Below are 14,837 nucleotides of genomic sequence, written 5' to 3' on the forward strand. Positions count from 1 at the left end.
TACACATTAATTTTTCGTGACTTACACGTTTATTGTGAAGAGAAGATCTATTTACAAGCTTCAATATAATCTCATTGCTTGGCAGTGACGGAATCCCAACGTCCGGATAACTTCTGTATTCCATCAAGGACGTCATCTTTGTGAAGCTGTCGAATGGTTCGGGTAACGGCTACAGAAAGCTCTTCCGACTTCCGACGCAGTGACAACCGACGCCCACACATACAATGTTCCAACTGTGGGAGCAGGTTGTAGTCTGGCGGACTCATCTCCAGACTATAAAGAGCATGAGGTAACATTTCCCAACCGTATTTGCAAAGCTTTTTACGCACAGCATCAGGGTGTGCGGACAAGCGTTGTTGTGAAGAATCAGTGGACCCGGCCTGAACAACTGCGGTTTTGTGCATTTTTCTGTGCAGTTTCAACAGGAAATCACAATAACACGCTGCTGTGGCATCTCTTCCGTTTAGAACTCTGTCCGTTATGATAATGCCTTCGTGATCATAAGCAAAAATCATAATCTGTTTAACCTTGGATTGAGACCGGTTACATTTTTTTGGTCTTGGGGAAGATTGGGCTGTCCACTCGTGGGTTGTTATTTCAACTCCGGCTTAAAGTCTGTAATCCACGTTTCATCAATAGCAATAATTCGACGCAGTAAGTCCTCATCTTCAACGTTGAATCTTTATTTCAGCACCATTGCGTTGTCCAGACGTGTTTATTTCTGTTCAGCAATCAAGAAGTGGGTGACCCATCGGGCTGAAATTTGTCTTTTCTGTAAATCACTTGTCAGAATTCGGTATACTGACGCAGATGTAGTCCCTGTGATGTCAGAAAGTTCCTCACGTGTGACACGGCCATCTTGTTCAAGTACATCTGCCATAAGTTACACACTTCTTTCATCGGTTGATGATTTCGGCCTTCCTGGTCTTGCATCATCCTTTATGCTTACACGACCACTACGGAAACGAGTTGCCCAACGAGAAACTGTACTACTGTTGTCTCACCACAAACTTCACAAAATCACTGTGAATTTCTGTGGAATTTTTTGCATGTACAGTTTCAATCTTTATGTACGACCTCTGATCTTCAATAGACACGTTATCCGAGACATCTGCCGCCTCCAATTCCAATACTTGTCACAGCCACATTGTGTTCACTAGAGAAAGCACAAGCACATGTCCTGCTGTCTCAAGACCTCAGCTTTAATTGACAAAATGTTTATCTCGATTTCATTATCCACTCGGCAGTGTTGTCATAGTGTGTTATCTATAAAATGACCATCGTAAATTTTCAAATTAAATTACAAATAATCAATCTTTAAGTCCGGATTATTACATGCATTATTGTACAATCATAATAAATCTCAATTTTACGAATATATTTCAATATTTGGTAATGTTTAAGTTTTCAGTTCAAATATATAATTAGTCATATATATTGGCGTGGATTATAAGCTACATACCGTGAAAAAATCCCATATATGCTGTTAATTTCGACGAAAGTTTCCTATATCTCAATTCGAGTGTCAAAAAATCCACGAAATTTGATTTTTCCCATGGATATGCCAGGGGCGGATCCAGGACGGACTTCTGGGGGGGCAGTGGGTTGTAATACTGCTACTTAGAGCTACTTTTAAGAGTTCCAAACTCTGAGATGGGTTTTATTTATATATAAAATAAGAAAGTCTCTTCTTCTGGGGATCGTCCCCCCTGGATCCGCCCCTGAGGTTATCATCATTGCTTGTTACTTTGTCACTTGGCAGAAGAATTTTGAACTACTACGACCGTGTCAACCAAAACTTTAGAATGTAGTCAAAAGTACTTTAATATATGTAATTTTAATTATCTGTAGAGAGTTTTGACACTTATGGAATGATTTTTTATTGTTCAAATCATTTTGAAAAACGCAAAAATGAATATTTAAGGAACATACAAGCAGACTTGAAGAAGCAATCAGTAAAATCACAATGATATAATTAAAATTCCAGTACTTTTAAAATTTAAAAAAAAAAAAACGGAAAAATAATTTCTCATATAAATCATTGGTCTAAAACAACATATAAAAAATGGCATCAATACTTGAAGTCGTTGAGAGCTTGAAGTGTAAAAAATGTTTACTTCTGTACTAAACTTTAATTTCTGTACATGAAAAAACAAAACAAATGTATAATAGAAATTTTGTCTAAAACTATTTTTCTTTTTACGTTTCAGGATGAAATCGGTGAAGTTTTTGAGAAACTTCAAACTCAACAACCAGAATCTTCCACAACGTCCTCCTCCAGGATTAACCACAACGGCCTAACGAGAGACAAAAGCCCTGGAGATGCCGTAAACAAGAAAGAAATTGGCCACCACAAGACTTTATGTAACGGAGACATTCGAAACCAAAAGACAAAGCACTCAAGCGATGAAGACGCGGCGGAACATGATGATATATTTACGGAATTACCTGTAGGAAAGGACCATAGAAAAGAAGGGACCAAATTATCTTCTGGCCGCAAGTGTCGACGGACGTCGTGTCCGGCGTTCACTGGTTCAATCCCTGCAGCAACTAATAAGAATAAACAATCTAATTCATCACACCGTTTGTCGCCATCGGAGTACTTGAAATATCACACCATAGCGACGCGACGGGACCGCAACCCCTGGCGACCGCTGGTCCTCGACAATGACCAGTTGAGCCAGTGGTCGGACAGCATTCTTGCAGAGTTTAACAGTATAATAGATTCAGAGCTTCGAGAGCTTGGAGGAGCTCCAACTACACGCAAACAGCACTGTTCTTCAGCTACAGATGATAAGAACTCAATATCATCACTGACTAATGAAAGTGGCGGGGATAACGACGTGTTCGAAAGTCCTTCGGGAACAGCGAAATTCCCGAAGTTATCGCAGTTAGAACGAGTTCGGTTGACTCGATCGAGGTCTCTTGATAGCGAGGAGACCACAAAAAGTTCAGTAATTCCTCATCATCCGCAGCTACAGACCAGAAGGTCCCTGGATGAAACGGGAGAGACGAGTTCAGTTCGTAGACATCCAAAATTTGGCTGTATTATCAAACAGCGGGTAGAATTATCCAGTCTTGCAGATGCAATGGGTGATTCGTGGGACACAAAGAGATATGAACCTGCCACATTTCCTCTCAAGACCCAAAGAATTCCAAAAGACAAAATTATTCCAGATAAGGCGGCAACGGTTCCCGTGGTACCAATTAGAAATCACATCCCATCACCAGTCAATGAGGTTTCCCCGCCAACGAAACCTTCCGCAAAGATTCAACGAAGGCCTCCAGTAAAACCACGACCTACTGGAAATTACGTGCCAGTAGTGGTGAAAAGAACAGTGCTGGACAAAGAGGATCAAGATGATTCAGAGTTCGATAAATGTAAATTTTCTGGAGGATCCAGAAATGCACCAAATTTTCCAGAATGGGTAAACAAGTTACCGTCACCAGTAACCAACGGAGTGCATACAGAAATCGGGAAGAAAAGTATTAGCGATGATAATAACAATAAAAGCATGTGCAAAATTTCTCCTAAACTTTCGGAGAATTGTATCGAGAAACATTCGACATCTCTGAGTGCTTCAAGAGAACAAAATGGGTCTGGAATCGAACCAGAGAATCATATAGACACTTCTCATCAGAAACAAACCAGCCAGGAGCTGCGTAGGTGGGACGAATCATCTAGAAGTCCTGCTGCTACAAACAAGGTAAGTTCACTGCTTATTAATATTGTTAAATATTACTTCTTTAATTCTTGAGGCTTACGTCTTATTAAGATTGTTTTGGATATTCTTAGAAGTTAAATGTTTCCGTGAAAGTTATTCATGACGTTTATGTATATTTTTCTATTTTTATTACGTCCTTAAATCTTTTAGTACTCTCCTAACTTATAAATACATGACATAATAGTACAGGGTGGAGCAGAGGAAACGCATGTTTTTTTTTTAAACCCCTAGTACTCAGCGAGGGTTAGGTATATTGATTTTGAGCGCAGTTTGCATCAGTACGTCCAATGAACACTACCGAATTTACAACCGAACCACGCGGAAACAAAGCATGTGTGTTAAACTTTTGACATTATCTTAAATGTGTCTGTGTGAGATCTACAGTTCTACTGGAAGTTGAGTATGTTATCCTTTATGAAAGAGACTTAATGAATGTTTCAAGCATCCTCTATATATACGAACAGTCCTGAAAAAATATAAAAACAAACGTTATTTCTATATTACTGTTGGATTTCTGGTACTTTATAATGTTAGGTTCGTTTCTTACTAAGTTTAAAATTCCACATTTTTATCTGTTCTCCCTTTTCTTTTTCTACTTCTCTCGCCTTCTCTCTCTCTCTCTCTCTCTCTCTGCCTCATTTCTGAACCTCTGTGTAATAGACATCTATTGGTTTCAATTTTTCATTATGTGTTTCAGTTTCTCCCTAAATCAACTTATGAATCTTGTTTCGTCTCGGTTTTGTTATTTCATTTTGTCGATACTAATACATGTGTAGTTTGAAATTAGAATTGTGTTCATGTTGTTAGCTAATTTTAGTATGGGAGAGAAGGAAGGAGGAGAGAGAGAGGGGTCTCTTAACTAGACACGATTATGGGATAAGAAGGTGTATATTGGGTGGCCTAGCTGCACGGCGTTAGCTGTCGCAATTTTTTTATGCGGAGTGTACATTTTCCTCTTTACAATAAATGTTCATTGCTTGTATTGTAACAATAGAATATCATTTGATCTCTTTGCTGGCCTTAGAGTCACAAAAACCTATGGGGCCAAATTAACCCCATCTTGGGCATTTAAGTAAAATTTATATCTTGGTACTCCAAGGGTTATCCGACTGATTGAGGTTTTCCTAGAGTTTTCCGGCTTATACATGGTTTATATATAAATAAGAGAATCACATTCTAATTTTAACTTTACACTCCAGACATTACAGCAACCGATTTTCTTTATAGTGGTCAACAAAAAGATTGGTACTATAGGGATCAGTTGCAGTTTCAATTGCATTAAAAAAATAGTTTTGAATGTTTGATAGCACGGAGTATTAATCGAACCTATATTACGTTCTTTAGTAGTTTAGTTAGTAGGAACATGGCCACTAGTAACAAGGCAGAACACTAGGGCCAACATTTCGAGTAGGAGACCTGCACCCAAGGGCGCCAATTTTTCTGTAAATTTGGGGAGGGGGCATTCAGATACAGAAGGTATATATATGAGAATTTTAAGACAAATTGCATTCAAATTATGCCAAATATTGTATATTCATGAATACAATAGGGGTCCCAAAAGAGTTTTGGGGGGCCAGGGCCCCCAGGATCGGCGCCCTTGCCTGCACTCCGGGACCCCCGTATGGCTACGCCACTGGGTATGCGGTTTGAAGAGGTAGTCGTTCAGAAGAGTACGATGGTTGAAATGCGAGCAAAATTGTAGCTGTAATCTGCCTTTAGGGATAACTCAAGTGACAAACACATATATTAGAACGTGGTTCTCAACCTTTTCAAGCCTAGGGTCCCCTTTTGTGGACGCGATTGTCCTGAGCACCCGTTGTCGTTTTACACGTAATTTATCTAAGTACAAGGCTGGTAGATATATCCGTATCTTAGTTCAGTATGGGCGAGTGCCCATTTTTGGCACTATTTACTTTTTTTTTTTTTTTTTTTTTTACCACATAATACTAAGTACAGGTGGCCTACAAATGTGTCTATCTCTGACAACGCTAAGCCTACATTTTAGTTTGAGTTGTTGCTTGTAAAAAAGGCACATGCCAAGTAAAAAGTTAATATTTTTCTTTCGTTTTTTGCTTCTCCCGAAAACTAGATTTTGTGACAATCGCAAGCGAAAGGCAAACTGAAATGAAATCTTTAAGTTATACATCCCATGGTTATGTCGGCTAGGCTAAAGGAGACGGTGAAGATGAGAAGTGAATGAAATGGTGGAATGAATAAAGTAGGAGCAAACAGGAGAACTCCAAGAAAACCCAAGCACATGGTGTTTGTCCACCACAAAGCTCACTTGCCGCGAACTGGGATCAAACCAAGAACCCCATTCATCAGAGGCAAAGCAAGTGGAAGGAAATTTTGTTTCTAACTTGGCTTACATTAACCATCTTTTCCCTTCCATTAAACGTCCCCTAAATTGTCTATCGCTCCGCAATCGGCCTTTTCTTCCCCAGCACCCCTTTGGAAGCGAGAAGCCCACGTTAAGAACCACGGTACTGAAAGACGAATACAAAGTCTGAGTGCAGCTACATTGAATGGGTGGAGGTGTCCTATTTTAATTATTTCTATTTTGTGTCTATATGTTGGAGAAATGCAGTCTTCTCAAGCTAGAATCATTATTTCAACTGTAAGTCTACCTTAAAACAATGGCTCATTTTCAAAAGTTCAGTGTGGCATATTTTCATATTTTGATGCTGAATGACCCAACTATAACACATCCATACGTACGTAGCTTGTTCGTGACCACATGGCAGACAGGTCGAGTGATCCAGGATTTTCCATATGTGAGAGCAGAAGAGGTAGAAAGGGACACACACAGGCGAATCTGGACGAAGCCAAGTGGTCGACCTTGTGCTGAATTTTTTCCACTAGACGGAGTTTTATGCCCACATCTGCGACTGATGGTGAAGATAAAAAGTGGCTGCAATGGTACGAGAAAACTTCTTTTTGCTTTGTTACAGCGAAAATTTACAGGTAATATATGGGAAAGTAAAAAGACTGTGACAGAGCGATTTGAAGAATTGCTACAGCCAATAGTTTACAGGTTCTTCTGAGATTATCAAAATTGAATACTATGGAATTTTTCCGTGAGGTCAGATTAACAAGTATTGTAATTTTAGGACAATATTATATGTCCAGGCTAACTTGTCAAGTTTCCGAGACAAGCAAAATGTGAGTAATGGCGTTATATTCCAAGAAATAATGTCGACACTCGAACATTTTTCAGCAGGAATGATCACATCACATATTCAAAATTAGCAACTTCTGAAATTTTGGAACTATATACCTACTAACCAGCGCCGTAACTTAGATTTTTTCTGGAGGGGCAAGCATTAATATGCGTATTTGGGCCCCCTAGAAAAAGTTGTTTTTCTAATTCTTGGGCCCGCTCTTTCCATCTTTCTCTTACTCTTTACAGCCTCTCCCGGAGCCTGTGGGCCTTCCGCATAGTAAGATCTCCGGGGCCCGTTCCATACATGACAAATTAATCAAGGGGACAATATTGACAAATTTCAAATCCATGCGAATAAATATTATTTCTAGGGCCCCTAATAGTATACATTTTTTTCACTGCATTGGGCCCATGACCCATTTTTGTTTTTTATTTACCTTTTGAGTGCTGTTTTGTTTCTGTAATCTAGTGAACCTGTTTGATGCTTTATTTATAATTTCATGTTCGTATTGTATATGGAGTAAGAAAATTTTGTCTTAAAATGGGCCCCCCCCCCCTCGAACAGCGGGAAGCTTCCCTGGGAGGCAGTTGCTCCCTGCCCCCCACACACAAGTTACGGCCCTGCTACTAACTGAATGTCATATCAGCCGGGACACTTAAAACGTGAATAACTGTGTTACTTACTGAGCAGTAAAATTCAAATTCGAGCAGTTTTCAGCACAAAAGTTCCGGGAATAATTCACGTAATCAGATCAGGAAATTTTTAAATTTCAGGTCTATGTCCTGCTAACCTTACCTCCAGTTCAGTTGGCCCGGACACTTAAAATGTGAATAACGGTGTTGTTTACTGAGCAGTAACGTTCAAATTTAAGCAGATTTTTAGCAGGAACGATTGACTTAGATGTACAAATTTTGAGAATGGTCTGGGCAACTTGACCCATATGAATTTGGTCAGTGTGTAGGTGAGTGACCACTGGGGAAAAACAGATATGTTTAGGACAGGTGGGAAGCTACTGTAGAAAGAGCAAGAGGACTCCGGCTGTGGCGATGGCCAGACATCCTGCAACTTTAAAAACCCGTTGACTGATTGGCTTCAGCCGTTTGGGATCAGTGGCGGACCTAGAAGGTAAAAAGTGGGGGGAGGCAGCCAGAACCCAGATTATGATAGATAAATCAAGAGTTTGTTATAAACTTTAAAAAATATATAAAAATACCTTAAATTATTTTTGTCATTCAAAAAACTGGGAGGTTTAGACCCCTGGCCCTGGGCTAGATCCACCACTGTTTGGGGCTTCGTGCTAGAGGAGTTTATCATTCTTATTTTATTTCTTAACAATTTTACATGCAATTGCTAGGGCAATTTACATTAGGAACATCAGTCAAATCTTTTTTTTAACGTTACGCCGCATGATGATCTACACGGAGAAAAATGCATAATCCAGTCGCCATATAAATGCTGTTTTTACCAGGTTACGGGTGTCACCACATTAAGTAATGTTGTTTCATCAGTAGTACGATCTACACCACCGTCCAGCGAAAATTTTGTATTCTGGGACCACCATTTCAAATCTAGAATTAACGCCATACCCATTCCGACGGTGGTAACTTAGGTATATAATGTTGTTACTACCTTCCTACGAGTGTCCCCTCTTGGTTCTTTCTAAATCTGTGACTTTCTACCTTACGAGAGTAATAGTTTTTTAACACGAAATCAATCATGTGAATAAAATTATCCAATCACAGCGAGTCTAGTTCGACGCCGAACTCCAGACTTGGCATGGTGTTCCCACCTGCTGTACTTTTATACATGAAATTACTTAAGGAGCGCACCCGCGTAAATACGATGTATCCATACGGAAATCCTAGTCCTTTTTTTCTCAGTGTAGCTATGACTGACCAGACAGCTTCCATTTCGATGTTGAGTGGTCAGCATGCAGACTTCCTTCACTGCTAGGATAATCAACAATGGTGCTAAACGAAGTAGAAGTAAGACGGGCACGGCTGTTTGTAAAGATACAATTCCAGTATTCGCCTAGTGTAATTCAAGAAACCCTTTAAAGAAAACACTCAAGATGGCTGCCTTCCGAATGCGAGGGCAGAACCCAAAGTACTATCCTACGCCCGAAATTGATCAAACCACTCTGTATTTGGTGCTAAAACATCTTGAGACGAAAGTATCTTGATACACCGGTTGGTCAATTTCCCAAGAGAACTATCCCCTAAAAACAAGGCTGTATTTTGTCTCTGAAGCCTGTCAGAGAAATAGCTAATCCACGTACTTGAACGTATGTCTTGTAGTGTCCGGTGTCCTTGAAGTGACATTCAGTTGTATTCAGATTGTGTAGATTATCATTTCCTTTGACCAAAAGAAGCGACACATACAACAGCCAACTGGTTAGAGGATTGAATGTGCAACCACAAATCTGTCACCGAGAGCGCTTGTTAGCAGCCAAACAGCAACAACAAGAATCTTTGTGTTTACTACATCTCTGACAGCCAGGCGACTTCCAGACTCTTCTTCTTAGCATTGGAATACCGACAAGTGGCGACAACTTGCTTCCAAAAGGTTTTATGCAAAAGCATTGTTGATTATGTTCATTGTTATACGTCGCAATTGTGTTTCTAATTACGTAACCAGTCAGATGGGAGCAGTGGTGCCGATTTCTGAGTAACTCTGGAGGGGCCCGTTCAGGTACCGATATATGTCTTCCGTTGTCAGATATCCCAGAAAAAATACTCCGATTTGTGAAAGAAGGTCGAAGAAAACTTTGAAAGTTCGGGTCTCCTTGACCCTTGCAAAATCGGCGCCCGTGTGTGGAAGTAACAGCCGAGAAACCGTAGACACTTTGCTCAGAGCTTTCAATGATAACTATTGCAACATGAGAATTTTAGTGTTTGGCGACATCTTTGCTGCCGTATTTTTTTCCAATATGCTATTCGCGTTTCCTCCCTCATTTTCATTCCACCAATTCTTTCATCATCATTCAGTTGCTTTAATCATCGTCTCTCTTAGCCTAAAGGGCATAATCATGGGACGTTAAACTCAAAGATTTGATTTCATTTTTCATTTTCTAATCGAACCAACATAATACAAATACAACAATAGAATATAAGTAATTTAAAAAGGAAATGATGGTAAAAGATTTCATTTTCATTGTTGATTTTTGGGAAGAGCCCTGTTTGCTTTTCTTTCACCTTTCTCTCTTTCTTCTTTTTTATCACCTTTTCTCTCTCTTCTCTATCTTTATCGTTTCTTTTTCAGTTCTTCTCTCTCTCTCTCTCTCTCTCGTGGAAGGAAGAAAAGGAAGGGGTGAAACATTTTTCTTCTTCACCTCCCTTTTCCTCCGAAGTCTCTGCTTTTAGATGCCATGTTAGATTTTGATGTATCTATCTACCGATCTGCATTCTAAGTTTGAATCCACATTATGAAGGAACATCGGGATTATGAAAGAAGCAAACTCTATTAAAGTGGACCCAAAACCTAAATCTAAACCAGGATTTGAATCCGGTCCTATGCACAGAACAGCATGCAAAATCAATTCCCTAGTAATGGAATAGACGATGAACTTCGTGAGTTATTACCCGGAAAGCCTAGTGTCAGTCAGACACGGTGAGCTGGAGAAACTCATGATTCGGAGTGGCCCGGTAGGACCCGGAGACCAAATGTCGTCATACACAAAGAATATGTGAGAGGTTAGTAATACAATTCTGACAAACGAGATTCTCGTCTCTCTCATTGCCTTTTTGCTAAATATAATTTTCTTTCTTGCTTTCTTTTTGCATCTGTGTCGTGCATTGCACTGAAAGATAACTACAAGGTTTATCAGACCAAGGTATATCAAGGTTAAATATTTTTGTATGTATGATATATTCAAAAATCTCGTATGGGAAGACGAATAAAGATGAAATTATATTTGAAATACTCAAAACATGGTTATCTTGATTGGGAAAAGTCACACCGAGAATCAAACAAATGAACCTGCGAGCTCAAGCAATGAACATCACTAATTAACTATACAACTCTGCAGTAAACATTTGTGCTGCTTTTGGGTTTCTGGATCTCTTCGGGTCACCAGTTCAGACTTTGTGACCTTGATAAAACCTTCATGGACATGATTTTGTACACCACAATCTCGTGTGGCCTAAAATTAAACCAGAGACTTCTCACAGTAAAAATGAGGGTCCCGCATTTGAACTACCGTGATCAAAAAGATACCAAGGTTTCATTTCATAGTGTGAGACAACTACAGACTACCAAACTATACGAATTGAATACCGAAACCGGAAGTAGATGTATAACTTCCGGTTTCAATAAAGGGATAAGGTCGGAGATTTAACCAGTGCTTTGGACGTTGAAGCCATATTAAATCAGTTTCTTCTACGATTATTACTATGAAGGAATCTATGTTGACCAAGAGCGCCGATTCCGGGGGGAAGGGAGCCGGCCCTCCCAAAGCTCATGTGGGCCCCCGCATTGTATTTATGAATATACAATATTTGACATAATTTGAATGCATAATTTGTCTTAAAATCCTCATATATGCCTTCAGCATCTGAATGCCCTCTCCCCCTAAATTTACAGAGAAATCGGCGCCCTTGATTTTGACACCGCAAGTTTCACTATTCGGTTTTAGTAGAGGAATAAAAGTTGAAACATTATACAGGGTTATTACAAATGATTGACCCAGTTTCATAAATTCACTGAAACTTTATTGTTGGACATTATTGTAGCAAAACTTTGCAGACATATTGAGAATCTCAAAAAGTTCTTCTCAGTGACATTCACAAAATATGTTGCTTCATCACTGTTGGGGAGTTTCTCACAAAATACATCTTCTTCCATAAGCTGTTGTAACTGTGCCGAAAACTCAGAGCGTCTGACTGAGTCATTAGGCGTCAGAGCTTGTAACAATTGCAAGGGGTAAAGCTTCTACTTCAATCGTTTCTGTAAAATCTTTTAATCAGTAGGTTGTGGTATGTTCAGCTCTCTGCTTACTCTGTTCGTCGACTTCTGTGGGCTTCGTCTAAAATTCGTTTTCACGCGCTCAATCGTTTCTTACTGTAGGCCCACCAGTTGATTCCCCCTTCAGAGGTGAGCTCCTCCGTGGCTAAGCGGTTAGCGTACGCGCCTTTGGCGTGGGAGACCCGGGTTCGATTCCCGGCGGGAGCTCATGTGGTTCGGATTCCACGTTAATCAGTAGGTCCACGTCTCATATAGCCTCGCTGCTGAAAAGGGACGTTAAACTCAAAATCAACTCAACTCAACCCCTTCAGAGGTATCCTGAAATTATAAACTGTGCACACGATCGCCGAGTGGACTTGGCAATTGCTGGATCTTTCTAGAATTGCGTTTGGAAGTGTCGTTGTACTATTCGGACAGACTAATATGAATGAGACTCGAGCACAACATAAGCTTTCTCCGCGCCTATCACCATCTTGAATCTGCATTTTTTTTTTTAGACAATTATCTAATAATAAAGCTACAGTGAATTTATGAAATTGGTTGAATCATTTGTAATAATCTGGTACTTAGAGGGTATGTAACCCGGTAACTCATTTGTAATAGCTCCATACTAATCCTGGATCCATATCAGAAAACCTTTTGTTGTCTCTTATTATTGAATTCACTCTGTGGATTTTGATATTTCATGTTGCAATAGAGGAATAAAACCGGAAGTGGAACTTATTCTTACGCTACAGAATCTGTATATATATATAAACGACTTCTCGCTGTACACTGCCCTTTTTTCACTATGGCCAATAGCGTACCCAGGAATTTATTTCGGGGGGGGGGTTCCAAACTAAATATGAAGGTATTTTGTATTAAAATTCCTAAAATTGCCCCTAAAATTAGGCTAAATTTTAAAAAAAGTCGGAATTTCGGGGGGGGGGTCCGGACCCCCAGGTCTTCCCCCCCTGCGTACGTCCCTGACTATGGCAATTAGTGTTGAAGCCGAAAATCGTGGATTGAATCAAGCACATTTCTCGTTATCTCTTTATCGTTTTTTGCTTTAGGAAGGTCAATATTAAAACCGGAAATGATAGTACATTTCTTCCACTTCCGGCTTTGGTATTAAGAAAAGGGCGCAGGTGGAACCTATTCTTGGAACGGGGAATCGTTTTTTTTTTTTTTTTAATGCTTTTTGCTATCTCTTACGTTTTTGTTCTATGGTGAGCAATGTTAAAACCGGAAATGGTTGATTTTTACCATTTGCGGTTTGAATAGGGGGTTAAGGATGGCATGGTGGATCAATTCCAAAAAAACCGTTTCTCGTTATCTTTTACTATTTTTGCGCTGATACATGTCGACAGACGAATGAACAATCTTGTGGCTAATTGTCTCAGGTGATAATTTGATCAAAGAGAAATTAAAAGAATGACCACTACTTGACATATTACCACAGCAAAAACTGTAAACTTATGTTTTTTGTATTATTGTCACTGACTCCTGATTATTTTGTTATTATTTATGCATATTATTCTTAGACACTTAATTTATGTGATTGATTTCCTTTTCACGTGTTGTAATTATGTCTTTGTTATGTTTCAGAGTCCAGGTGACCTTCAAAGTTTCATCCAAAGAGTCCACGACACCATCACACCAACAACTGCCCCTGACATCACAGCGGACGTTGGGACACAGACATCACCCTTGGACCTCTCCCGAAGTTCAAGCTTCACGTGGGTCTCGGAGTGCAGTTCTCTGGTGCTCAGTGGCTCTGAGGACGACACCAGTCGTCGATCCTCTTCACATTCGCCACTGTCAGAGGATTCGGAAGATGGAGGACATGTTGAGGACGTTGCTAGTTCTCGGGAGTCACTCAGTGAGTCTTTGGAAGCTGGGCCAGAGTCTGGGATTGGAACTGCTTCTCCAAGAGATAGAGCGTCCCGGTCGCCTGATCCTGCTCGCAATAAGGTAATGAATAACGACAAAATATTATAGCACAAAGAGCGTTAAATTAACATACAGGGTTCGTCCGTAAAGTAAAGAGTGGCCGCCGCGTGGCGCTGCAGTCCCCAGCAGGGCGCTCCCCGGCGGTGGGGTCTAAGCTAAGCAACGCACTGGGCAGCAGTCGCGTCCAATTTGATGCAGTGAAGATCATGCGTGGGGCAAAAGCCGGTTTTGAGTTTTTGTCTCGGCAGAAAACGTGACAAATGGAATATTTGCATTAAATTTTGCTTTCACCTGGGCAAAACTACTTCCGAAACGTTTGTCTTGCCCAAGAAGGCTTACAAAGACTACACCTTGTCAAGGGCCCAGGTTTTCCGGTGGTTCAATGAGTTCAAGAACAGATGAGAGAAATTTGAAGACATGGAGCGATCTGGACGTCCTTCAACGAGTAGCTTGAACAAAAATGTGGCCAAAGTGAAAAATCTTCTGGACTCCGATTGTCGTTCGCTCCATGTCTTCAATAAACTTACTGAACCAGCGGAAAACCCGGGTCGTTGACAGGGTATGTGTTTGTAAGACAGGTGAAAGCAAAATTTAATCTCATAGCGCTGCTCCAGCGAATGTTTCGCATGTTCTCTGTCGTGACAAAATTTCAAAAGCATTTTCGGTGCCACGCATGATTCTCACTGCGTACAGTTCGGATACAACTGCCACGACCACCCGATGCGTTGCTTAGCTTAGACCAGTGTTGCCACAGTTCTAGCTCTGAAATGGGCTGAAAAATAGTACCAAATTGAAACAAAAAGGGCTGAATTCATCATTTTTTATACCAGTGTAATACATGACTCTATAACATGAAACTAAAAAGGGTAAAGTTCTATAATACTCCTCCCCCTCTTCGAAGAGTCCAAATCAAGAAAGTATTCTTTTTAAAAAAATACTTTTTAAAACCATCCAAATAGGAGGACCCGGTGTAGAACCGTTTTCTTGTAGAATCTTTGTAATGACACATAAATTACACACTTACTTTAGCACGCACTGGTCTTCTTCAGAACAT

At 40.2% G+C, this 14,837-nt stretch overlaps 1 protein-coding gene across 1 annotated transcript in view; it reads left to right on the forward strand.

Annotated features, from left to right (window-relative positions):
- Positions 1-824: 824 nt before the first annotated feature.
- Positions 825-14,837, forward strand: part of LOC145676473 (uncharacterized) — a 38,884-nt gene continuing 24,871 nt past the window's right edge. The window contains exons 1-3 of the mRNA XM_081747277.1: positions 825-986; positions 2,211-3,707; positions 13,439-13,804. Coding sequence (XP_081603403.1) covers positions 825-986; positions 2,211-3,707; positions 13,439-13,804 — 2,025 coding nt within the window. The remainder of the gene's footprint in view (positions 987-2,210; positions 3,708-13,438; positions 13,805-14,837) is intronic.

This window comes from Thermobia domestica, unplaced genomic scaffold (genome assembly GCF_964235325.1).
Source record: "Thermobia domestica unplaced genomic scaffold, izTheDome1.hap1.1 HAP1_SCAFFOLD_158, whole genome shotgun sequence".
NCBI lineage: Eukaryota > Metazoa > Arthropoda > Insecta > Zygentoma > Lepismatidae > Thermobia > Thermobia domestica.